This window comes from Callithrix jacchus, chromosome 4, assembly GCF_049354715.1.
Source record: "Callithrix jacchus isolate 240 chromosome 4, calJac240_pri, whole genome shotgun sequence".
Taxonomy (NCBI): Eukaryota; Metazoa; Chordata; class Mammalia; order Primates; family Cebidae; genus Callithrix; species Callithrix jacchus.
The window spans coordinates 2,589,989-2,615,855 of NC_133505.1; the positions used below are offsets into that span (position 1 = coordinate 2,589,989).

At 46.9% G+C, this 25,867-nt stretch overlaps 1 protein-coding gene and 1 non-coding gene across 2 annotated transcripts; both read right to left on the reverse strand.

The window, feature by feature from the left end:
• Positions 1 to 345: 345 nt before the first annotated feature.
• Positions 346 to 439, reverse strand: TRNAI-UAU (transfer RNA isoleucine (anticodon UAU)). The gene is made up of 2 exons: positions 402 to 439; positions 346 to 381 (listed from the first exon to the last, which is right to left on the reverse strand). It is a non-coding gene; the product is annotated as a tRNA-Ile (tRNA).
• Positions 440 to 4,129: 3,690 nt separating this feature from the next.
• Positions 4,130 to 13,023, reverse strand: GPX5 (glutathione peroxidase 5). Its single transcript, XM_002746081.5, has 5 exons — positions 12,901 to 13,023; positions 9,314 to 9,467; positions 7,193 to 7,310; positions 5,952 to 6,051; positions 4,130 to 4,467 (listed from the first exon to the last, which is right to left on the reverse strand). The coding sequence occupies exons 1-5, from the start codon at positions 12,985 to 12,987 to the stop codon at positions 4,261 to 4,263; spliced, it is 666 nt and encodes a 221-aa protein (XP_002746127.4). The 5' UTR covers positions 12,988 to 13,023; the 3' UTR covers positions 4,130 to 4,260.
• Between the last annotated feature and the right edge of the window lie 12,844 nt (positions 13,024 to 25,867).

Genomic DNA, 25,867 nt, shown 5'->3' on the forward strand with positions numbered 1-25,867 from the left:
CACGCCTCGTCTTGAACTCCTGGACTCAAGAGACCAGCTCGCCTTGGCCTCTCAAAGAACTGATTACAGGCGTGAGACACACACCCGGTCAGTTTCTTATTGAAATGAATACTGTCAAGAGCTGTTTTGGCGACTGTTGCCGAGGTATTGGACAAAGGCAGACATCTAAACGGACCGTAAGAATACATCTGTCATCATTGCCTTACGCTGGGAATTGTAAGTCAGATCACGTGATGGTTCCGAGTACAGTCTAAATGAGAACGGTACGTAGGTCGCTGAAAGGGATCTGAAACTCGGTAAGCTCTCCCCATTTTTGAATTTCTACAGGTAGGAGAATAGTAAAACTGCTCCAGGTGAGGCTTGAACTCACAACCTCGGCATCGCTCACAGGTGCACTGTCTTATAAGTACCGCGCGCTAACCGATTGCGCCACTGGAGCCGTGGAGGCGACGGGGATTTGGGAAGATATAAGATGCTCACACAGATTAAACATGACCTCTTTTCAAACTTTTTTTTTTTAAAGGTATTGAATCATATGAACTTTAGGCACCTTCTAATACGGGACTTCCACGGATAGGATTGAAAGCAAAAATGAAGGGAACCCCGGAATTAGCTGACCCAGAGCCCTTTTCCTCCCATCTCAGAGATGCCCGGGGACTCGCGGTTGCCGTCACCGGTACCTTGGTTTTCGGCTCAGATTCTCCCACGGGTTCTCTCAAATCAGACAATCATTTAAAAGCATTTGAACGAAAGAAAGTCACATCGTTTCACCAAAAGCAGGAGGCTGAGATGGCTGCACGTAAAATAGACGTGTCAGTCACCGCTTTCCGGGCGAAGTCCCCACCAAGAAGCGCGTCTTCCGCCTGCACAAAACCCGTGCGTTTTCCATCCACCGTTTCGGAATCCCGCGGGCTTCACACCCCGCTGTTCCACCTCCTGTCTCTCCACTCTGCGTTCGGCTACACGTTTGCGGCTTTAAGTGAAATGCCAACCTCTCCCCGCATCCAGACACTCGCTGATTCTAAATCTAATAATGTTAAACTACTTTGCTACTCGGAAACACTCAGAGAGCGAGTATTTCCTTTACAAAAATCACTGTTTGCAATAGGTAGATGCAACGCAGGCTAAGTAAATGCAGAAAAATAGTAATATTATTGGAAAATTTGCCAAAGTCTCATAACTTGAGAAATCCATTGTTTACCTTTGTTGCATTAAATGTCAGCCTTTTTCTATGAAGATTTAACAAAGACAGATTAAATATTTTTTAAATTTTTGTTAAAGTTATTGAACTACATAACAAATAGCCCCTCTCACCAGCACATTCCTTTTTTATTTTTCAGACTGAATGTCCTTTGGCCTTCCTGTGATATACAGTTATCTAGCAGAGTTCCCAGCACTGCATGGAAACCACTTGAACCTGCCCACTTTTATGAACTTTGATCCCCTATTTTTTTTTTTAGATGAGTTTCACTATCGTTGCCCAGGCTGGAGTGCAATGGCACAATCTTGGCTCACTGCAACCTCCGCCTCCGAGGTTCAAGCGATTCTCCTGCCTCAGCCTCCCAAGGAGCTGGGATTACAGGCGCCTGCCTCAACGCCAGGCTCTTTCGTATTTTTAGTAGAGGTGGGGTTTCACCATTTTGGCCAGGCTGGTCTCGAACTCCTGACCTCAGACGATCCACTCACATCGGCCTCCCAAAGTGCTGGGATTACAGGCATGAGCCACCGTGCCCAGCTTGATCCCCTATTTCTACCACCTGCTGAAACAGTTGTAGTGCTTCTACTACATTGAGTGAGAGACATTTTTCTTTTTTTCCCCAAGTGGGAGCCATCTGAACAGTGTGTCGGTTCTTGACAAAGTGTAAATTCTGTATTCAGGGAGAGCGCTCCCGAATCAATGAAGTCTCCTTATCTAACTTCAGGTTGCCCTCCCCTTCTTCAGGAACTCTGAGAATCTAGTTTGATATGAAGCAGACGGTGAGTGGGAGCTGAGGCACATAATATTTGGCAGGGCAGTCATCTGCATTGTTCTCAAGCAAGAAGGATATGCTAACCCTCAGTAAGAAGGGGTGGGCCACTTCTAAAGGTTTTCGGGTTCCTGGAAAATTTGGGGATTTGGATATTGTAATAATACATCAAACAGAAGTCTCCATCCAATATCTCATAGTTCTATTCTTTTTCAATAAAGGCCATGACTTTGACATAGAAAACGATTTAGGTTGGGAATTTTTTTTTAGGACAATGTCTCTCTGTTACTGAGGATGGAGTGCAGTGGTGAAATCTCAGCTCACTGCAGCAGCCGTGACTTCCAGGCCCAAGTGATCCTCCTCCCTCACCTCCCTAGCAGCTGCGACCACAGGTGTGTGCCACTATGCCTGGCTAGGTCTTTTAATTTGGAGAGATGGGCTTTCCGTATGTTGCCCAGGCTGATCTTGAACTCCTAGACCCAAGTGATGCTCCCGCCTCTGCCTCCCAAAGTGCTGGGATTAAAGGCAAGAACCCCTGTGCCCAGCTGGAAGTTAACTTCTTCAGAGTTTTCAATACTATTCCTGTGATTAAGTCTTGGCCCTGGGGTTTAGATTTTTCTGCTCTGAAGTTGCAGATAGGAGAGGTCCTTTATACATCCTACGGAGGCACACTTTCACGCTTAGCCTTAATTTAATAATGTATCATCCTCAGTCTTTAACTGTCTCTCTCCAGAGCGTCGATTTCCTCTGGCAACGGCTATCCAATTGCATGACGTTATAATATCTGTTCCCCTCATGTTTCTCAAGCACCTAATAGTTCGTGCCTGCTGGTGCTCACCCTTCCTCCGGTTTACCACACCAGTTCAAGTTTGGCAAAAGTTCTGACAACGGCACTGCTCCTTGTGCCAGTGGTCATGTGTGCTTCAGCCATCTCCTCATCATCAACCAGATGGTGAATAAACCAGCTTCAATAGCTCTTCTTAGCATCTTCTTTCTCAGATCACATTTGGTACCAACAATTACTCGTTGGATTCCCTAGAAAGTAGACTCTAAGATGGATATTTGCATTCAGGAACTTTACTAGGGCATTAACTGAGGGTCCACGCGGAGGGTTTGGGGGTGGCAAAGAAGAGAAGCAGGATTTGTCAGAGGGAAAAATCGGGGTGCAGTGCAAGCACAAATGCTACTGGCCTAGTCCTCGTGCATGTCTAGAGCTACGACGGCCCTTCAAAGTCGTTCTAAGCTGAACAGTTAGGGTTTGGCCTTTATGCCTCTTAGGGGCCAGTGATTGGATACAGGCTGCCCTGGAAAAAGGACAAACTTGGGTTGAGGCAATTCCTGAAGAGGACTGACAACTGAGAGCCATCGGGTGACAACCTTCCAAATGTGAATCTTTCCATCTGGGGGGCTCAGATCTTCTGGGCAATACATCATTTGTGACAGAGTAAGAAGGAGGAGGGAGATAAAACGAGTTCAAGCACCAGGTAGGATTTAAAAACCCCCATAGAGAGCTTTGACGCTACAGAAAACATTTCATTGGAGGCAGTGGCGGGGCTCATTCTGAAGCTGAGGAATCCAGGGTTGAGATGGGAAAGCCCATCCTCCAGAAGATAAAGTTCCTGCCCAGGTGCCAGAACCTGAATGCACTAAAGACCAGACAATAAGGAAGACTCTTCTAGGGCCAAACAGGGAGGTTCGGGGTCCCACCAGCATGGAGAGGCCCTCTATTCTTGTGAAGCAATGTTCTTGCTCCCATAGGAGAACGGCTGGTGGGGGGAGGGGTGTCATGGATGAAAACGGAGACAAAACAATTGGAAACTGATGATACATGTTTGTCCTAGGGGACAAAAAGTGTCATGAAGTAGAACCTAAATTGTGTGACTATGACCGCATTGCTATTTCTACACCTCAGGGTGGAGGGAACCGGAAGAGTCAGGGTGTCTAGGAACGCTCTTCAGGATGTGACGGCCGACTTAACCACTGCTGAGGAAGGATGACTTCCCTCTGGTGGGTATGAGTAATCCAACCTGTAACAGAGGTCTGGGGATTTGAGGTCTCCGTTTTCTTCCATCCTCACTCACACACTCTTGAGAGGCAAATGAGCAGTAGCATCCAAATATAAATCTAGTTGGTGGAGCGTGGAACTCTGGCAGTATGTGGAGGTGATTTACTCATGGGGAGCCCATGTAGGAAGAGAGTGTGGTGAGAAGATGGATGTTCCTTTTTTGGGTGGGCAGAGGGAGCAAGTCATTAGGTGAGAAGCAGGATGGCTCCTGCCCTTAACCCCACCTTCCTACTGGGTTTTGAATTGCTTCAAGTTGGCCACGATGTCTGCCTTGACTATGCTGACTGTGGCCTGGTGGGACCAGCGCATGACAGGGATTCCATCGGGCCCCACCAGGAACTTTTCAAAGTTCCAACGGACGTCATGGACTTTGACAGGGTCCCAGGAGATAGATTTGAATGTGCCCAAAATCTCAGAGGGATGTGGACAGGCGTGCTAAGGCAGAGAGATGGAAAAGAGAAACGTTATTTGCGCTCCTGGATGATCCAGACTGCTTTCACCCACAGGTGATCCACTCCTTCCTGTACCCAGACATTTTAACTTCCGGTTATTTCTAACAAACTCCATAGAGTCTCGAATCACCACTATGCCAGCCACCAAGAACATTACAGATATTACAGCAAAGTCTGCTCTCTTCTGGCTTCTCCCCACAACCCCATCACAAAACTGCTGCCATGAATAACACATGTTATATGCTTTTGGCTTTTTCTTCCAAGTAAATAGCTTGGATTTGAATGCTGTGTTCTGGGTCTGAGGGCTCCATGGGCCAGTACATTTCAATAATTATCTTTAGGGTCCAACACTGAATTACTAATATTTTGTCAAATAACAAAAAAATTTTAAACACCATCATTTTGTCACTTAATTTAAAAAGACCATTGGAAGAATAAAGCGCATGTGGGTCATAATTGTGTAATAATGGGAAGCCCTATAAGTTAGATGAGTTGAGTTTATAAAATAACTTCTTACACTGTTGCTTTTTTCTTGAGAGAGACTCTCGCTCTGTCACCCAGGCTGGGGGGCAGTGGCACGATACACTGTTCTACTGTCTTCAATTTACCAAGGATATATAAAGTCTTAACGTGGACTAGTCTTGGTTCACAGTCCAGCAGTGAGGAACAATTCACTTTGGTAATCTGTAGGGTTTTTCAGCTCTGGCATTCTCTATTCTAAAAATCAGTGTTTCATAAAAGGTACCTACTATACTGTATCATATCTGTTGATTTGTTAATTTGTTTTGTTTTGAGACAGCGTCTCGCTTGGTTGCCCAGCGTGGAATGCAGTGGCACAATCAGAGGTCACTGCAGCCTCCAGCTCCTGGACTCAAGCAATTCTCTGGCCTCAACCTCCCGAGTAGCTGAGACTACAGGTATCTGCCACCACACCCAACTAATTGTTTTATTTCTTTTTTAGAGACAGGATCTCACTATTTTGCTCAGGCTGGTCTCGAACTCCTGGCCTCAAGCAATTCGCCTGTCCTGCCTCAGCCTTCTTACGTGCCGGGATTACGGGCATGAACCACTACACCCAGCTATGTACCTGATGGTTTCTAACTCTCTCCAGTATAACCTCCCCAAGGGTAGAGACAGGGCCGTATTCATCTTTATATCCTTATTACTTAGACGGCTTTATAAAGAGCAGGCACTCATTCAATGTTCCTAGAATGAATGAACCAATGTCAATGGGCAAAAGAAAGCTGCCACTCCACACAACTCTTCACCACACAAAGTTAGAGCCCCAGATAACTCACAGATCAATCTCCAGATGAGCATGTGGAATGTGGAATGCTGACCTGGAGATTTCCTCCAAAAAGACCTCTCCCACCTCCAGGCGTGAGCCCTTGGATCCATTCCTGCCCCACCCACTCTATGCTAGGAATATTGGAAGAGAGGGGGAGGCTTATGCCAGAATTCATTCACCTTCAAGAAGCTGAAGACTTTCTGTTCTTTTTCACCATTCACATCTCCTTTCTCAAAAAGCTGGAAGTTAGGTACAAATCCTCCCCCTGGACGGACATACCTGCAACAAGCCATAATGTCCCCAGGAAGCTCCAGGACATGCAGAAAAGTTTATAATGGGACACCAGGATTTGAAGTCATGAGAAAGGGCAGAAAGAGGGAAATGTCATTGCGGGTGGGAGGGACACAGCCACGTTTTGACTTGGGGCTCCCTGATGCACTTTATTTCTCTCTATCCCATAACCCGTCTCTTTTCCTCCATCCCTGCTGTCTTCCCTAGTCCATCCAAGTCTCAGCCAGGGATGGAGAGAGAGTCTCTGGAAACCGCCAGACCCTCATCCAGGTAAGCCAGAGTTAAACTCTGCTTGCAATGAATGCCTGTTAATCCGCACCTCCCCAGGAAGTTCCTGAGCTAGAAGGGCCTCTGGAGGCTGCGGAAAGGCACACGGGCACCTCCTGTTGGATTTCAAGGCTAGAAGGGCCTCTGGAGACTGCGGAAAGGCACACGGGCACCTCCTGTTGGATTTCAAGGCTAGAAGGGCCTCTGGAGGCTGCGGAAAGGCACACGGGCACCTCCTGTTGGATTTCAAGGCTAGAAGGGCCTCTGGAGACTGCGGAAAGGCACACGGGCACCTCCTGTTGGATTTCAAGGCTAGAAGGGCCTCTGGAGGCTGCGGAAAGGCACACGGGCACCTCCTGTTGGATTTCAAGGCTAGAAGGGCCTCTGGAGGCTGCGGAAAGGCACACGGGCACCTCCTGTTGGATTTCAAGGCTAGAAGGGCCTCTGGAGACTGCGGAAAGGCACACGGGCACCTCCTGTTGGATTTCAAGGCTAGAAGGGCCTCTGGAGACTGCGGAAAGGCACACGGGCACCTCCTGTTGGATTTCAAGGCTAGAAGGTCCTCTGGAGGCTGCGGAAAGGCACACGGGCACCTCCTGTTGGATTTCAAGGCTAGAAGGGCCTCTGGAGACTGCGGAAAGGCACACGGGCACCTCCTGTTGGATTTCAAGGCTAGAAGGGCCTCTGGAGGCTGCGGAAAGGCACACGGGCACCTCCTGTTGGATTTCAAGGCTAGAAGGTCCTCTGGAGGCTGCGGAAAGGCACACGGGCACCTCCTGTTGGATTTCAAGGCTAGAAGGGCCTCTGGAGACTGCGGAAAGGCACACGGGCACCTCCTGTTGGATTTCAAGCAGGCACCTACTTGAGCCCAGGAAGAATCTCTTTGTTATCTCCTGGTTCTTGCTTTCCAAATTGGTTGCAGGGAAAGCCCAACACAACTAGACCAAAGGGCTTCAGCTCCTCCTGGAGTGCATTCAGTTCTGCGGTTAGAGGAGCGACAGCATATTGGTCTGGGTGGACATTCTGCCGTGTGCAGGGATCTTTCCCTGGGGTTACCCATTTTTCAGAGAAGGAAACAGAGGCCCAGGGAGAGAAACAGCTATAGATCAGCAGGGCGATTAGTGGCAGAGCTGAAGTTCCAGTCCAGATCTTCCCTTGTGCGCGCAGAAGCCCTGGTTATGCTGCAGTGTTTCCCATACGTGCATCACAGAATCGGCTGAAGGCCCTTCCCTAAAAATAGGGATGCTCAGGTCCCAGTTTTCTGTTCCTCTGAAATGGGACTTGGTCATCTTTACTATTCAAAAGCTCAACAGGTGATTTTTAAGTGAATAATACACTACTCATTATTTTGCCTTCCCCGGTTGGCTAACTGATAGCCTGAAGCTTTCTTTTTTAAGGGAAAAGACACAGACAATGAGGACTGAGCTTCTGTCCTCTGTGCAGTCCGGCTCACCCTGAGTGGAGTGGAAGTAAAACCGATAAAGGCAGAGAATCAGAGACATTTGAAGTCAAGCATCCTAACATTTTTCAGCAATCCTCAAGATGCTGAAGATGCATTCTTCCTAAAATCCTCGGTGGTTTGTGGAAGCACAAACTTGAGCCGCCTTCTTCCACCACCAGGAAGTTTTCCAACTTGTCTGCTCAGACTCATAATCATCTTCTTTGTTAACCCTTTCTAAGCCAGATGCCTTTAGTCCCTGGACAAACGCTAACCAGTCCCCCTGAGACTCAGCTCGGCCAACTGGTGCCTCCTCTAGACCTTGTTTAAACAGAGATTGCCTTTCTGTTTTCACAGGGTTCCTCAGTACCTCTCCCTGTATTCGTCCGTTATCTGTTAGTTGCAGAGTGGAAACTGAATAAATCGACTCTTAAAGTCCCTATACACTGGGAAAATAAATTATGGTCCAATAAATACTGTTCAGTCTTAAAATATAATGTGGAAATGATCTGAACCCAAATGCATTTTGTTAATTAAAAAGTCAAGGCAGCAAATAGTATTTATCGTGTGTTATCAGCCGGGGAGGGGGAAGGAGAAAAAAGAATCTATCATGTATTCTGTAAACATGATAATATTGGTCTACCAAAGGGAGGGGAAGAAGGTGGAAACCTTTAGTTCTAATTTTTTTTCTTTTGAAGTTTGAGACTTGTGAACATAATACCTATTCAAAACATAATTAAAAACAAAAAAAGGAGGTCCTATTATTTCAAATATAAGAAGTATATTTGTCTTTGGTATAATCAATCTTGATCATTATTTGCTGATTTTTAAACCACATGCCCTAAAATATGAGAATGATAAGATTCTTCCCTGAATACTGCGCAAAAAGGGAGGAAAAAGTACATCCTAAAAGGGGGTTGAGGTTGGGGAGGGAGTGTTTGCTCCTGTTACAGCCTCACCCGCCAGCCCTCATGCTAGTCCAGTGCATTCCCAGGTATAAAACTCCTCCCTGTCACTGCAAGGTACCTGTAAAGCTGTGGAAAAGTCTCAAAAACATGGATCCTCTGTCCTGTATTTATCAAGAAGACTTCTGCAATCATCTGAGAGGCTCCTAGTTCTCAGGTATATATTGATTCCCCTGGAAATCTCAGGGAAAAGCAGAGGCAGAGCATGGGGAAGGGGTTGGCATGTTTTTTCTGTAAAGGGCCAGACAGCAACTATTTCAGACTTGGTGGGCCGTGTGGTTTCTGTCACCATTACTCTTACAACTACTAACCTCTACTTCACAGCATGAAGGCAGCCATACGTGATGTGTAAATGAACAGGGATGGCTGCATTCCAATAAAGCTTTGCTAACAAAACCAGGCTGACCACATTTGGTCTGTCCGCCAGAGCTTGCTGGCTTCTGACATGGGGATGAAGTCACATGATTATGAGTATTTATTTTTGGTACACAATTAGAATTAAAATATAGTTACAAGTATAATTTAGAATATAACCACCTGGAAAATTTAGTCCTAAAGAGATGTAGCTGTGAATTCTTACCAGGATATTGCGCTGTCAGACCACAGTAGGTGGCCACGTTGACAAAGAGGACGTGCTTGCCCACATAGCGCTTGAAGGGGACGTATTCCTTCTCATTAAGCATGATGGCCTCATAGTCATAGATGGTGTCTTTTTGATCTCGGTGACAATCCATCTGGAAGATTTTGTTTAAAGTGATAATATTAGTAACAAGAATTCTTAGCACCTTTCAAAGAAGTCAAACGTTCTAACCAAGACCTAGAAAACAGATAAGCGTTGTCTAAAGTGTTAGTGATAAGACTGAAACTTGGTTCTTGTAACTTGGAAATAACAATCCAAGTCTCACAAGCCAGACAGAGAAAGACAAGCATAGCATGTTCTCACTTATTTGTGGGATCCAAAAATCTAACCAATTGAACTCATGGAGACAGAGAGTAGAAGGATGGTTACCAGAGTCTGGGAGAGATACTAGGAGAATGAGAGGGAGGTTGGGATGATGAATGGGTGCAGAGAGAGAGTTAGAACGGGTGAATAAGACCTAGTATTTGACGCCACAACAGGGAGAACATTTAAAAATAACTAAACGTGTATAATGGGATCTTTTGTAGAAAAAAGGCTAAATGCTTGAGGGGATGGATACCCCATTTTCCATGAAGTAATTATTACACATTCCATGTCTGTATCAAAACATTTCCTGCACCCTATACATATATACACTTACTATGCACCTCTCCTTCCCCACCCCCTCCACACACACATAAGAATCAAGTCCCCTTTTTTTTTTTGAGACAGAGTCTCGCACTGTTGCCTGGGCTGGAGTGCAATGGCGTGATCTCGGCTCACTGCAACCTCCACCTCCTGGGTTCATGCGATTCTCCTGCCTCAGCCTCCCCAGTTGCTGGGATTACAGGTGCACACCACCACATCTGGCTAACTTTTTGTACTTTTAGTAAGACGGTTTCACTGTGTTGGCTGGACTGGTCTTGAACTCCTGACTTCATGATCCACCCACCTCGGCCTCCCAGAGTGCTGGGATTACAGGTATGAGCCACCACACCCGGCAGGTCTATTTTGAAAGATATGAGATGCCAGGAAATGCACAGATAACAGAAAAGAGTGTTGATTCATCAGCTGAGATGGTAGGAGCTGGAAGGAAGTGGGGCCGAAGCGAAAAGCACACTTGCCTTTCATGCTTCTGTGAGAAAGAGGCTACTCCTTGGCTTTGGATAGAAGGCCTCCTGCCTGGACGCTGTGAGAAGGGCGGGTTTCAATTGCTGACCTTTCTTAGGAGACCTTAGTTGCTTCTCTTTCCCCAGGTCTTCTGACTTCTTACTCCACTTATCAGCAAGTAAGGTAGAAAGAACACTGCCCTGGCAATCAGAGGCCAGCTCCATTGCTAAATTCCTTGGTAAACCTGGGCAATTCCCATACCTGGCCCTCAGTTTCCTCTTGAGTAAAATGGAGATATTTATCTAGATTCTTGCTAGAACTTCAAGGGGCTTCCGTGTTTAACATTCTAGAATCTAATATTACCCCCACCCTGAATCACTTTCTCCTGTCACTCACGTACCAATATGGTGGTTGTATAAGCCAATACTGTGAAATCCCAGCTTTTGGCAGCTCTCAAGAAAGGAGACGGACAACCCTAAGGTCCATCTGCAAGTGAGTCCCTGAAATCTGTCGGGCAGCATCCAACCTGCCAGGCACCGGCTCCTCAGCCCATTGTGCTCTAGGTGTCTAACATCCACCTTCATGCTCCATTCCACCTATCCCATTCCTTCTCAAATATCGCAAACATATTAACAGCAGACGTCCACACATTTGTTAAGTTCCACATGACAGAAATTAGTCCTGCCTGAAGTTCTCGTTGCATGTGCTTTTATTAAATTCCTCCACAAGGCAGGTCTCATCCTCTGCCTCCTGTCTCTAGACCCTTACAGGGTGGTTCGTGCAGTGTAGTGTACTGAGGCCACAGTGCTCACCAGCACATGCCGATCCCTTTTCTTACACTCAGAAGCTGCCACAGATTGCTCATGGAATACAGAATATATACAACAGGAATGTGAAAAGGGAGCTATGTGTCCAAACCATCCAGAGAGAAAAAGGTGGAAAGGAACTGGCTGGAGAAAAGACAGAAGGACATTATCTGATACGGAATGTCCAGACTTAAACTAGGATTAAACCAGGCTTCCTGGAAATGCATCAGTCTAGTAAGGACTTTGTTTGAACACCATCTGCCCCCATTCAGAGAAGGAGTAATAGAAAACAAAACGAAACAAAACGCAACTTTTGTCCAGTCCTGTAAGCCCACTGATTCTATCACTAGCATACTAGGTTGTAGCTACTCACTTCTTGGTACAAGAGTACAAGAGTACAAGAGTACTTGGGGAAAAAGATATCTTTCCATGCAGGTTTCTACACCTTTCCCTAAGTTTACACATGCACACATGCACCATCAAAACTGAGGCATCTATAAAGAAGATACGGTGTAAAAGCATTCGTTCCTATCTCCATGTTGCCTAGTTTCAAGTTAAACATTTGCGAGAATTTGCCCTTTTTTTCTTTTGCTACTGCAGTGGCAATCACTCACAGTCATGTTGGGTAGCAGGACACAAGAGCTTAGAGAGACTCTTAATGTGAAGACTCCTTTTAGTCCAGTTTAATTCTGATATTGACCACTGTTTCAGATTTACTGAAGTCCATATAACGTGTATCCATTATCTCTAGATGCGGTTTTTATTAAGCAAACTCTGCAGCCCAGAGTCTCCACACTCAATTAAGCACCACAGGTAACATAAAAACCACATCAGTTCTCAAAATAGAGGTTCGGCCAGGAAGTTGTCTAGTTAGTTTTAGAGGCGAGGGGTGGAGAGATCTAATTAGAGCTGGTTTTGTAGAATGTATCACACGCATAACAACTGTTGTCCACCCACCCATAAGGTAGTTGCTGCTACCTACAGTTTTACAATGAGAAAACAGGGGTCAACTTGTCTAAAGCCCATTTACTTCATGATCATTTTTTGCCTACTCCTTTCCCGAACTGCCGCTTCTGCCACCAGACACACGTGTCTTATCAATAAGGTCATGAGCCATGAATTGGACAGAGAACCGAGGCCAGAATCCAAGATGCCTGACTCTAAATCGTAGGGCTCTGCTTTTTCTTTTTCCATGTTTTATGTTTCTCTCATAACTCTGACTTTATCCATCCTTAAAACTACCACATTCACTTTTTCCTACTCTTCAAGGGGTTCTTCGGAGTTGTGTCTGAGACGAGACCACTCAGCCTCTCCTCTAAACCCCAGTCCCCACCTACTCTAAGGCCCATTGCTGTCCCAGCCTCAGCCCCAGCTCTGAAGTGATGTGGCTGGAGAGGTCTCCAGGGGGTAGAAATGGCTACAGCATGGACACCCTTTCTTCCCTAGTCATATTCAGCTCAAGGAACACCCATCCATAGGCGTGAAGAAAATCCAAGGAGGGAAAAAGCAAGGTTTAGGGGAACTGGCAAAGAAGACGACAGCCGGAGTCTGAGTCTTACAAGAAGGACTGGGGCGCAGGATCTAGAAGCAGGACGGAAGAGTGACTACCGCGCCTCTCTGAAGCACACTCACCTTCATCTTCTCCTGCTTGGGACTTGCTTGCACGAAGCAGGCTAGGAGAACGGGGAGCAGACGGACGGCCCTTAACTGTACAGTCATGACTAGTGCTTGTAGCTTGCTAGTCTGGGGGCTGCTGAGGTCCTTGCCCACCTCTGCAGTCTTTTGGTATTTTGGCAGGGACTTAGCCCAAGCCCGCACAGGCCAATCACAGGGCTGCAAGGATTCCTGATGCATGAGGTGGGCATGAGGACCGCAGAATGCAAACCACATCCTCTCCCACACACGCTCTGTGAGCACTCAGTGCTCACCAGTGCAACGAGGATTTGCGACTCATAAGTTCTGGGAAAATTATAAATGGGTGATGGCAACCCCTCTGAGGTCCTTGAAGACTACAGTCTGCTTTTCCTCAAGGGATGAAAGTGTATAGATGCTGACACAGCCTTCCAGATACTGCAGTAAAGTCACTGCAAAAGGGTTGGTGTAGACATTCCAAATGTTACTTCTAATATTATTTGAGCTTAAAAAAGAGCCAAAAGATATGCCGGCTATCTAGGATCTCTCAAAAAGAGCTGGGAGGAAAGTGGCCTGAGGAAGAGAAATAGTCACAATGTCTGCAAAGGACAGCAGATTAATACAAAGGCTTAGAAATGCTTTCAAGTGCTTCTATACCAGTAAGAAAAAAACGGGCCTGAAGCATTGTATACCAGTAAGAAAAAACAGGAAATCAACTGGCATCTGTAATAGGATACAATGTTCTCTCTCACCAATAATCAAAGATGTATAAATGAGAAAATACACATTCTGCGTTCATCAGATTGGCAGAAGTTAAAGGATTGGTGGTTCCCAGCCTGGGCTCAGTCTGGTATAGGAGGCTCTTACGAGAGGCTGGGGGAATGGGGAATATTGTTGTTGCCAGCTTTCCGGACAATAATCTGACATTCCGAATGCAGTGCTTTTAAAAAGTAAATATCTTTTCAAAAATAATTAGATGTTTATAAAAATTGCAAGCATTTCTCTTTTTTTCTATGTTTTTAACTTTTAAGTTCAGGTTTGTTATGTACTCAAACCTGTGTCATGGGGGCTAGTTATACAAACTATTTCAACACCGAGGTATTGAGCCTAGTACCCACTAGTTATTTTTCCTGCTCGTCTCGCTCCTCCCGCTCTCCACTCTCTAACAAGCCCTAGTGTGTGTCGTTCCCCTCTATGTGTCCATGTGTTTTCATCATTTATCTCTCACTTACAAGTGAGAACATGTGGTATTTGGTTTTCTGTTCCTGCATTAGCTTGCTGATGATAATGCCCCCCAGCTCCATCCATATCCCTGCAAAAAACGTAATCTGTTTTTCACGGCTGCATAGTATTCCATGGTGCATATGTATCACATTTTCTTTATCCAGTCTATTATTGATGGGCATTTAGGTTGATTCCATGTCTTTGCTATTGTGAAGTGGCAAGCACTCCTCTCAATAGCCTGGAAGTCCAGGGCCCAAAAAGAACCATGGAAATGAGACACACGTTCCTCCAAGAACGTGTAGCTTTGCCTTTCAACTGGCACACAGGCACCCATTCTTTCAGGGACACTGTCTGACAGCCGCTGAGTAGTCTTGGCTAAAATTTTAGAATATATGAATTGATGGATGCTGGCCTGGGGCCCCAGGAATTGCTGGGTTTCTCACATAAATAACATCGTGAATCCCTGCTGATTTCACAGGAGATGCACCAAGACAGTCTTCCCTTTTGTCTCCCACATGGAGTTATTTATTTCTGGACTCCCAGAACTCATGTTTAATTAACATGCTCCTAAGTTCACAACCATTTGTCCTTGTAAGCCCCCTCTCTTGTTTTATTTATTATTTATATCCTTTAATTCCCAAACGCCATTCTCCTTCCCCTCACTGAGTATATTTAATATGTTTAATATGCATATTATTTGTATTCCTAAAGAACTTACATATTCCTCATTACATTATTAGCTCCTTAAAATTTTAAAAATTACTCATCTTTTCCCCATTTGGACCTTAGTTTCAAAGGACTGAGTCAAACTCTTAAATTTATGCCATTTACCATCATTAGGCTGTACAGGGATCCTCTCATATACATTTAAAATCTTTTTGTGCCCAATACACTGCCATTTTCCTACCTCCTAGAGAGGAGGACTGGCAAAGAACAGATATGAGAGACTGGAAAGTGTTGGTGTGTGGCTGTTTCTAATGCTTTGAAACTGCAAGAAAGGAGTGAATTCAGCAACTAAGTGGGTTCTAATGAGATAGAGATGCTGAAAAATCTGTGGATTAGTGAAGAGGCTCAGGGCTGTTTCCTGTCTCCGCTGTCCGCACACATCTCTCCTCCTCCCACAGGAACGGCACTGACAGCCCAGCTTTGCTGAACTTCCATGTCTAGGAAATGATAAATTCTTCCTTCCTCTCCAGTTCTAAGTTCGTTTTCGACCAGCCCCCTCCACCAACCCTGCCTCCTCCAGGTTCACACAAAATCCTGCCTCCACTTCTTTGAAGTCTTGATTTGGGTTTAATTCTTGAAGTCTCACTGGGTTTAATTCTCCGCCAGTCTGGGGGAGTCTGGGCATTCATGAGCTCTCCCGGAAAACAGAAGCTTTTTATTATTTCAGATGTCTAATCTCTTCTTAGAGACCTCTAATCTGAGGGAGGAAGCCATGGACTGCCTGACCCAGCCGCAAAACACCCAAAGCCCTTCAGGTTTCCTGCTTTGTGGCACCTCCCGGCCCCAGAGGCTGACTCTCCTGCCCTCCTCCCCTCTATCACAGTTTAAAGAACCGTGGACATTAAAATATCAAGCCTCAATCCTTCCCAAGTTATGTGACTTTGGGCAAGCTGCTCTCTGTCCCTCTGGCCCTCATCTGCAAAACTGGTCGACTAATATGAACTTATAGGGCTACTTTTAGGGAAAAAAAAGAGATTAGTTTAAACTCAGCACTGGACCCAGCCCAAGAAAAGCACCCCGTGTTAATTCAACAGATGAATAAGCTGGTGCTCAGATAGAAAACCTGACTTTCCCAAAGCCTGTGTTCAGTGACAGCTGCCCCTCCCTTGCTCTTATAAATTCCTTACTTTCCAGCTATTTCCTCTTTGCTTGTCACACAATAACTAATTTCTAGAGCAGAAGAGAAACTTTCGTCATAAGCTGGGCCTCAATGGTCAGATCAAATGGCCTTCCCAAGCCCTCGTTCCATCGTTTCAGTTTCCCTGGAGGCAAGAATTCTGTCCAGGGAGCTCATGCTCAGCAGGAGGCCCATGGAGGGCACCTCTTGTCTTCACCCACCGACTGCCTCACTTAGCAGCTGCCTCCTCTTCACCTCCGGCCAGAGCCACATAGCAAATCCCTTTTCTGGAATGCTGAAATCCTCTCCTACCTGTCTTCTCTCTTCCAGCCTCTTCATTTCCATCCTTTTTTCCTTTACCCTCCTGCCACTGGAAACTCTAACCACCTGTCTGATGATAGCTCTCCCCCTATAAAGAGCCAGTGATGCTAACCGGTTTATTAGAGCATCAGATCCAGAATCTCCTGCAAGGTCTATTGTTGATGGGCATGTAGGTCAATGACATGTCTTTGCTATTGTGAAAGTGGCCAGCACCCCTCTTAGTAGCCCTGAGGCCCAGAGCCTTGAAGCTCTCCTGATGCGCTCTTAGCCTCCTCCTATTCTTGACTCCCATCACTCCCCATGTGAATCTCAGACAGCTACATTCTTTCCATTCTTCAACACATACTCCTTGGATTTAGATTTTTGACCTTGGAGGTCTACTGTGCTGAGAACTGTCAGATCCCACCTCTCCTTGTCCAAATTATATAGATTATGCAAATTATATATACATATATGTAATTTGTCAGGACAAGGAATTCCCACTGAAGACAGGAAATACAATTTGACCAAATTTTAGCTTTTTTTTTTTTTGAGACAAAGTTTCACTCCTGTTGCTCAGGCTGGAAAGCAATGGCTGGCGCAATCTTGGCTCACTGAAACCTCCGCCTCCCGGGTTCAAGAGATTATTTTGCCTCAGCCTCCTGAGTAGCTGGAATTACAGACATCCACCACCACACCTGGCTATTTTTTGTATCTTTAGTAGAGACAGGGTTTCACTATGTTGGCCAGGCTGCTCTCAAACTCCTGACCTCAGATGATCCATGTGCCTTGGCCTCTCAGAGAGCTTGGATTACAGGTGTGAACCACCATGCCCCAACTACCTATCAAGATTTTAGGTGCAAATGTTTGTAGCCTGAGCCATAGATTAATGCTGAAAAGCCAATCCAGGCCTTAATTAAGCCATAAAGTCTGACACTTCCCAGACTTTAAGAATCCTGTAATAAGCCGGGCGCAGTGGCTCACGCCTGTAATCCCAGCACTTTGGGAGGGCAAGGCGGGTGGATCACTAGGTCAAGAGATCGAGACCATCCTGGTCAACATGGTGAAACCCCGTGTCTACTAAAAATACAAAAATTAGCTGGACATGGTGGTGCGCACCTGTAGTCCCAGCTACTCAGGAGACTGAGGCGGGAGAATCGCTTGAACCCAGGAGGCGGAGGTTGTGGTGAGCCGAGATCGTGCCATTGCACTCCAGCCTGGGTAACAAGAGCGAAATTCTGCCTCAAAAAAAAAAAAAAAAAAAAGAATCCTGTAATTAGAAACAGTTCATGATCTTAAGCGTGGTGGGACACCTGGGTGGGAAAAATCATTACTGCCTACTTTTTGCTACCAGACTGGAATCTTTCCTTGAGGTAGTATTCTAATGAGAGTATCTTTCTTGCCCAGGGTCACTCAGTGAGTGGCCATTCAGAAGCTGAAATGAAGGCTTTCAGCCTCCCTGTCCGCCTTTCTGGTAATGACTTAACCCTACCTGAAATTCAACATCAGGCTTTTAGTTTTTTTGATTCCTTTGATCAGAAAGGAAATAGGTTTGATTCTTTCTGGGGGCAGTAACCTCTTTATTCAGATTCAAACCACAGCCTCTGCAGCCACCCAAATCCGACTTAGAGGTTTCTGTCCACGCTTTGGTTTTACTTGACTATTTTCGGTGAATTAGACAATCTCCCCCAGGACCCAGCGTCTGCATCCAGGCCCCCAGGATTTTCCTCACTCCAGTTTTGTAAGCATGAAGCACAGGATCTACTCCACGTCTGCCGTTTTAAGTTACTATTTCTTATGTTTATATATGTAGAATTTATAGTTTACAAGCCTCTTTCACATCAATAATTTCATTTAGCCTCATAATCAGCCAGTTACAGAGGTGGGATGGGCATCTTTAGCTCAAATTTACAATGGAAAAGTAAATTCAGAAAGGAAAAGTGACTTGGCCACAGCCTCATAATAGTGTAAATCTAGACCATAAACTGGAGCTTCAATTTCAAATCCACTTGTTGCTTCACCCTTGAGACTCAATTACTCACAACGTACGTGTTCAGAAACGGAAGCACATTCTAGGGAGATCACCGACTGCCCTTTTACGTCAGATTTTCATTCTCACGTGTTCTTAACTTTCTTACCTTCTTCCCTAAACATGGTGAAGTTTGGGACTGACCCATGGTTGAAGCTGGCTCTGGCCCTAAACCTGAGCCTTCACTGAGGTAGCTGGCGCTGACTCACAGACTTCCTGAAGGGTCTGCTGCTAATGCCAAGCTTTCCTCCGCCAACCTGCTCCAGGAAGAACTCTGTTTCTTGGAGGCTGTGAGAGAAATAATGTGCACTCCCCTGGGCGGTGTTCCTATTACTCCTGCTTTAATGGATCGGGAGGGACGTGGGGGAGAGAGCACTGCGTCCTTGCCCATGTACAGGAATCTGAGTAACCCACACCATTCAAACCCAGATGCCCTCCCACCTGGAAATTCTGCAGTCTGTGACTCAAGTCCTTGCTGCTCCCCAGGAAGGAATAAATATGCCTCATACCACCACGCACGCGCTGCAAACCATGACCAACAACTTAACAGAACTGTGGAACAAGGAGAAGACCACTCCTCTACAGGCCTGAACTTCTCTATCTGCACAAACAGGGAGCTGGATGAGAAGAATCACCAAAGTCCCTTTTAAGGTAGACAGTCTATTTTCTCAGCTTTTCAGTAATTCTCATCACTGGAACTTATCTGACCAATGGTTACTCCTAGAAGACTGGGAAACAAGAGTAAGAATCAATAAATTTTGAGTTCAAACACATGTCTTACAGAACATATTTTTCAGGCCACAACAATATACAGAAGAAGCAGATGCTCAGTGAAGTTTAGAGATTGTCTCATTCGAGTCACAAGGCCTGGGCTAGATAAATCTACAGCTGTGTCCCCACCACAGCTGCAGTCAGAATCTGATTTAGATTTAGGGAGAGGAGAGTGGCTGGAGACTCAGTTCAATCACCAATGGCCAATAATTAAATCAATGATCCTTATGTAATGCAACTTCTATAACCCCTGTCTAGAAAACACGGTTTAGACAACTTCCAGGTTGGTAAACACCTGAAGTGCTGGGAGGCTGCCCGAAGAGGACACCAGTCTCCACATCCATTCCTCCCAGCCCTTCCCCTATACCTCTGTTCCATTTGGCTGTTCCTGAGTTGTATCCTTCATAATAACAAACTAATACACTGAAGTCGTGTTGTGCTGAGTTCAGTGATTCGTTTTAGCAAGATTGAACATGCAGGAGAGATTACGGAAACCTCCAATTTACAGGTACTTGATCAGAAGTTCAGGTGGTCCCAACAAGACTTAGGAATAGACCTGAAATGGGGGCAGCGCTGTGGGACTAAACCTTTAACCTATGGGGTCTATGTGAACTCTGGAAGTTGGGGTCAGAATTGAATTGAGCTCCTGGACACCAGTTGCTGGCTGAAGAATCACAGACCGTCTTAGCCATAGGAGGCCTTCAAATCGGAAGTTTAGCTCAACCTGGAGAGATACTGGCTCTCATAAGAAAAACACAATGTTAGTATTTAGTTTCTCCTTATCCATTACAATGTTGTCAGCTTTTAAATACTTGAAGGAAGATTAGACTTCAGACAGAGGAGGAAAAGGAAATGTGGCCACAGAGGCAACAGCAAGAGGGATACAGCCAGAAGCCGACGGAAGCCCGTGATACCAGAGCTGAAAAAGACAGGAGAGGTTCATCCCCAGAGGCCTGCCCTTGATGCGATCGGTGGAACTGATTTTGGACTTCAGGCCTCCAAAACTATCAGAGAATAAAGTGTTATTCTTTTAAGTCAGCGGATTTGTGGTAATTAATTACAGTAGCTGCAGGGAAGCAGTATAGACTGCGGTACCGAAAAGGATGCTACCATAACAAACTCATGAAAATGTCAAAGTGCCTCTGGAATGCGATGATAGGTAGAGGCTGGATGACTTTTGAAGTGAGGATAGGAAAAGCCTAGAGGCCAGGTGTGGTGACTCATGCTACTATCCCAGCACATTGGGAGGCCAAGGTGGGAGGACCTTTTGAACCCAAGAGTTCAAGACCAGCCTGTGCAACATAGCGTGACCTGGTCTCTACGAAAAAATACGAAAAGAAAAAGCCTAAAATGCCTTGAACTGAGTGTTGTTAGAAATAAGAATGTTAAAGTGAGGGCTTAGAAGGAAAGGAGGCTCATGTTACAGAAAACAGAGGGGCTGTGACCCCTTCCTGGCATCACTCCACCCTCTAGCTTCCGTTGCCTTAGCTCTCCTGTCTTCTGTAGTAAAATCTCCCTCTGAATCCCTCTTATAAGGATACTCGTGATTGCATTCAGGCCCCTCCACATAATCCAGGATAATTCTCCAGCTCAGGAGCCGTATCTTAATCACACCTGCAAAATCTGCCGTGTCAAACAACATTTACTGGTTCCAGGGATTAAAACCTGATACCTTTGGGAGCCATTAGATATCCTACTGCAGGAAAAAAAAAAAAAAAATTGGATTTTGGATGAGAACACAACTTGAGTGTGAGTCTCAGTCTGACGTATTACCAGGGATGCAACTTTGAAAAAAATACCTGTTTTTACTCAGTATTCACATTGCTATTCATGAAATGGGAAAAAATACCAGCCTCATGATACTTTTGGACATGATTAATATGCAAGCATGCTGACGCAGAGTAAAACGGGAATTAACACACGTTAGTTTTCCTCCCTTGCTTTCCTTTAGTTTATTTTTTCCCCTCTGTGTCTTTTGTTTATCTCTCCTCTCGCTCTATGGCTGTCCTGTTTCTTCTCTCCATCATCCCCACTCCACCTCTTGAATCAACCTCCGCCCCCACCCAGCCCCACCTCTTCCTACCAGCCTTTCCTCTCCCAGGCCATGGTCCGGGGAGCAGATGGACTTGGCTCTAGGAAGACTGAAAGTGACAGCGATCTACCAGACCAGAACCCATGGCAGTCAAAATCGAACGGGAAAAGTCAAGTCTTTCCCTCTCCTATCTGTTGCCCTTGGCTTAATTTCACGGCTACAGCAATAGTGGCCAATGCTTGTGTTCCAGGCAAGGCTGTGTGAGTTTTGAAGGGTCAATGGCTCCATTTCCTGCACCTCTTTCTCTCCACATATGAAGTGCAGAAGCTCAAATATTTGAGCACTAAAATTTTAGCGTTTCTCTCTACCTCAGCCTTCTCAAGGTGAGAATTGGTCACAGAAGATCATCAAGAGATTCTAACTTCTCAAGACATAAGGAACTATTAAAAGACTATAAAATTTGAAGGAAGTAGATGCAGTCGCCTTTCTAGTCCCAATCCTCTATGTAGGTTAACGGCAGAGTTTGATCTGCAGTGTTGGTAAGATGGGCACATTCCTTCCTTCCCAGGGAGGAGCCAGGCCTAAGTCACCGAAGCTTCCACGCTACGCCCTGGGGGGAGACATCCGGTTTTGTGGTGAAATGTTAGCTTTGGCCAGTGCTGTGCACCTCTTAGGTGGTCACAGTCATGTGTAGACACAGTGGCACTTTTCTGGTACGTTAAGGTGGGAATAGTAGACATGGCTGCTACGTAGGAAAGTAAATACTCTTCTTCATACATTGCCCCTTTGCTTACCAAACACTAGAAGTATTTCCTGGAGCGGATGAGGGTGGAAATGCTGGCAACAGTGGCAGAACCTTGAGGAGGACTTTGAGTCAGGGCCAGTGCCTTAAGGAAGGCTAAAGATTCGGGGCACAGCCAGCCGAGATCTGAGGCGCCCTCAGAAATGAGGTGCTAATTGCCACAAACATGAATAAATGTAGAATCAAAAAGAAGCTACAGAAAAAAATCAAAAGAAACAAAAAGGAAGCTACAGCAAAAATACTGTCTTCAAATTCACAATATGCACAGTTAGTACATTTGAAGGATTCCAAGGCGATTTTTTAAAACAGAGGAAAAGTCAGATTTGAAGTCAAGTGACTTTACACTTCTTAAGTTACTCTCATATTTGGAAATTGGGAAAATATATTTTTAAACTTACTCTCACATTTGTAAATTCTCCTGCCTCATTTCTCCTCTGGTGAATGTGAAGATGTAATTTACAACATGGGTGGCATAGAATCACAAAATTATGGCAGGTCTGGATTTGCAATCTCTGTCTCCAACTTGTAACGCAGAGAAGGAAATCCCTGAGACGAGGCCCTGGGTACCTAGGAAAACGGATTACATCAGAGAAGGCTTCAGGTGGAATTAGTGGAGATTTGAATCTTTAAGTCAGGGTTCAGATACATGAGGAAGTAATTTTATTCGAGACCTAAGGTGAAGGACTATCTGGAAACAATGAAGACTTTTGTTTTCTTTTTGTCAGAGAAGCTGAGAATGAAAATCTCTACATCGCGAGTGTAGACATAAGGCAATGGAAGAATCTGGAATGAAATCAGAGGGAACTTCCTTCTTGTCCCTAAACTGAAACCCACCTGCTCTGTGTCTTGGTTTCTTAGAGCTGCCATAACACGGCACCACAAAGTGGGTGACTTAGATCAACAGAAACTTATCATTTCATAGTTCTGGAGGTGAGTAGAGTGAAATCAAGGTGTTAGCAGGGCCCTGCTTCCTCTGAAAGGAATCCTCTTGCAGCTTCTTGTAGCCCTAGATGCTCCTTCACTCACAGCAGCCTAACCCCCTCCTCTGTCTGTCTTCATGGGGCCCCCTCCTCTGTCTCTGTCTTCACGGGGCCCCCCCTCTGTCTCTGTCTTCACAGGGCCCCCCCGTCTCTGTCTTCACGGGGCCCCCCATCTCTGTCTTCACGGGGCCCCCCCTCTGTCTCTGCCTTCACGGGGCGCCCCCATCTCTGTCTTCACGGTCCCCCCCGTCTCTGTCTTCACGGGGCACCCTCCCCTGTCTCTGTCTTCACGGGGCCCCCCCTCTGTCTCTGTCTTCACGGGGCCCCCTCCTCTGTCTCTGTCTTCACGGGGCCCCCCCTCTGTCTCTGTCTTCACGGGGCCCCCTCCTCTGTCTCTGTCTTCACGGGGCCCCCCCTCTGTCTCTGTCTTCACGGGGCACCCTCCTCTGTCTCTGTCTTCACGGGGCCCCCCCTGTCTCTGTCTTCATGGGGCCCCCTCCTCTGTCTCTGTCTTCATGGGGCCCCCCGTCTCTGTCTTCACGGGGCCCCCCCCGTCTCTGTCTTCACGGGGCACCCTCCCCTGTCTCTGTCTTCACGGGGCCCCCCCCGTCTCTGTCTTCACGGGCCCCCCCCGTCTCTGTCTTCACGGGGCACCCTCCCTGTCTCTGTCTTCACGGGGCACCCTCCTCTGTCTCTGTCTTCACGGGGCACCCTCCCCTGTCTCTGTCTTCACGGGGCACCCTCCCCTGTCTCTGTCTTCACGGGGCACCCTCCCCTGTCTCTGTCTTCACGGGGCACCCTCCCCTGTCTCTGTCTTCACGGGGCACCCTCCCCTGTCTCTGTCTTCACGGGGCACCCTCCCCTGTCTCTGTCTTCACGGGGCCCCCCCGTCTCTGTCTTCACGGGCTCCCCGCCGTCTCTGTCTTCACGGGGCACCCTCCCTGTCTCTGTCTTCATGGGGCACCCTCCCCTGTCTCTGTCTTCACGGGGCACCCTCCCCTGTCTCTGTCTTCACGGGGCACCCTCCCCTGTCTCTGTCTTCACGGGGCACCCTCCTCTGTCTCTGTCTTCACGGGGCCCCCTCCTCTGTCTCTGTCTTCATGGGGCATCCTCCTCTGTCTGTCTTCACGGGGCACCCTCCTCTGTCTCTGTCTTCACGGGCATCCTCCTCTGTCTCTGTCTTCACGGGGCACCCTCCCCTGTCTCTGTCTTCACGGGGCACCCTCCTCTGTCTCTGTCTTCACAGGGCCCCCTCCTCTGTCTCTGTCTTCACGGGGCCCCCTCCTCTGTCTCTGTCTTCACGGGCACCCTCCTCTGTCTGTCTTCACGGGGCACCCTCCTCTGTCTCTGTCTTCACGGGCATCCTCCTCTGTCTCTGTCTTCACGGGGCACCCTCCCCTGTCTCTGTCTTCACGGGGCCCCCTCCTCTGTCTCTGTCTTCACGGGGCCCCCTTCCCTGTCTCTGTCTTCACGGGGCGCCCTCCCCTGTCTCTGTCTTCACGGGGCCCCCTCCTCTGTCTCTGTCTTCACGGGGCGCCCTCCCCTGTCTCTGTCTTCACGGGGGCCCCTCCTCTGTCTCTGTCTTCACGGGGCACCCTCCTCTGTCTCTGTCTTCACGGGCACCCTCCCCTGTCTCTGTCTTCACGGTCACCCTCCTCTGTCTCTGTCTTCACGGGGCACCCTCCTCTGTCTCTGTCTTCACGGGCACCCTCCCCTGTCTCTGTCTTCACGGTCACCCTCCTCTGTCTCTGTCTTCACGGGGCACCCTCCTCTTGCCTTTGTGTATTCACATGGCCGCCTCTTTATCAGGATAACAGTTTTACTGGGTTAGGGTCAACCATACTCCAGTAGGGCCTCATCTTAACCAGTCACGTTGGCAGTGACCCCATTTTGAAGGTCACATTCTGAATTACTGGGAGTTAGGACTTCAACACCTCTTTCTCAGGGGGCACCGTTCAACCCACAACACCCTGTGACCTCATACCAATCATTTTTCCTTGGAATCCTGTCTATGTATGTCTTCTAAACTGCTTCACCCTGATTGGGCCAAAGAGTCAGTGTCAGAGACAAACTGACCTGTGCTTCTGATCTCTTCTTGCCCCAGCCCTGGTCAAGCTCAGCAGAACCCTGACTTGTGACTCAAGCCTCAGAAAGTTACCTCTGAAGTCTTGTTAGACAAAGCTGTATCCATCATTTTGAATAAAAACATGTAACTCGTGTATCCTAAAATCTCTCAGGAATGATCCTGAAGTACTTGCCAAGATTTGATCTGAATTATCAAGAGTCAACCTCAGATAGGTGGACTCTGGTGACGAAGATAGTTCTATCTGCCAGAATCAGAACATTTCTGAAGGGAAGGGGGTTACACCTGGAAATCTGGCTGACATTAAATCAGAGGGGACCTTGAGTGCTTGATGGGAGAGTTGCAAACTAAAAGTGTTAAGAATTCAGGAGGAATTGAGGCCCTTTAACATGAGCGATATCAACAAACCTGACCTTTAGAAGAGTCAGAGGTGGTGTGTGAAGGAAATAGGGACTGGAGAAGATCTTGAAAGTGAGGAGACAGCTGAGGGATGAAAGCGAAATGTCTCCTGACCTCTCAAGGGCTCATTATTATTATTATTATTTTTTGAGACGGAGTTTCGCTCTTGTTACCCAGGCCGGAGTGCAATGGCGCGATCTCGGCTCACCGCAACCTCCGCCTCCTGGCTTCAGGCAATTCTCCTGCCTCAGCCTCCTGAGTAGCTGGGATTACAGGCACGCGCCACCACACCCAGCTGATTTTTTGTATTTTTAGTAGAGACGGGGTTTCACCATGTTGACCAGGATGGTCTCGATCTCTTTACCTTGTGATCCACCCGCCTCGGCTGCCCAAAGTGCTGGGATTACAGGCGTGAGCCACCGCGCCCGGCCCGGGCTCATTATTAAAAGGCGAGCAAATGTGAACTGTCTCGGATAGCGAAGGTTTCATCAGAACCGTTTTGAT

Excerpts from the sequence above, each read along its gene's own strand:
- GPX5 (XM_002746081.5), bottom strand. The coding sequence starts at position 12,987 with ATGACTGTACAGTTAAGGGCCGTCCGTCTGCTCCCCGTTCTCCTAGCC. Across the intron at positions 7,311-9,313 it reads TCTGACAGCGCAATATCCTG|AACTGAATGCACTCCAGGAG; the intron begins GTAAGAATTCAC and ends CTCTAACCGCAG. Across the intron at positions 6,052-7,192 it reads GAGATTCTTCCTGGGCTCAA|GTATGTCCGTCCAGGGGGAG; the intron begins GTAGGTGCCTGC and ends GGCTTGTTGCAG.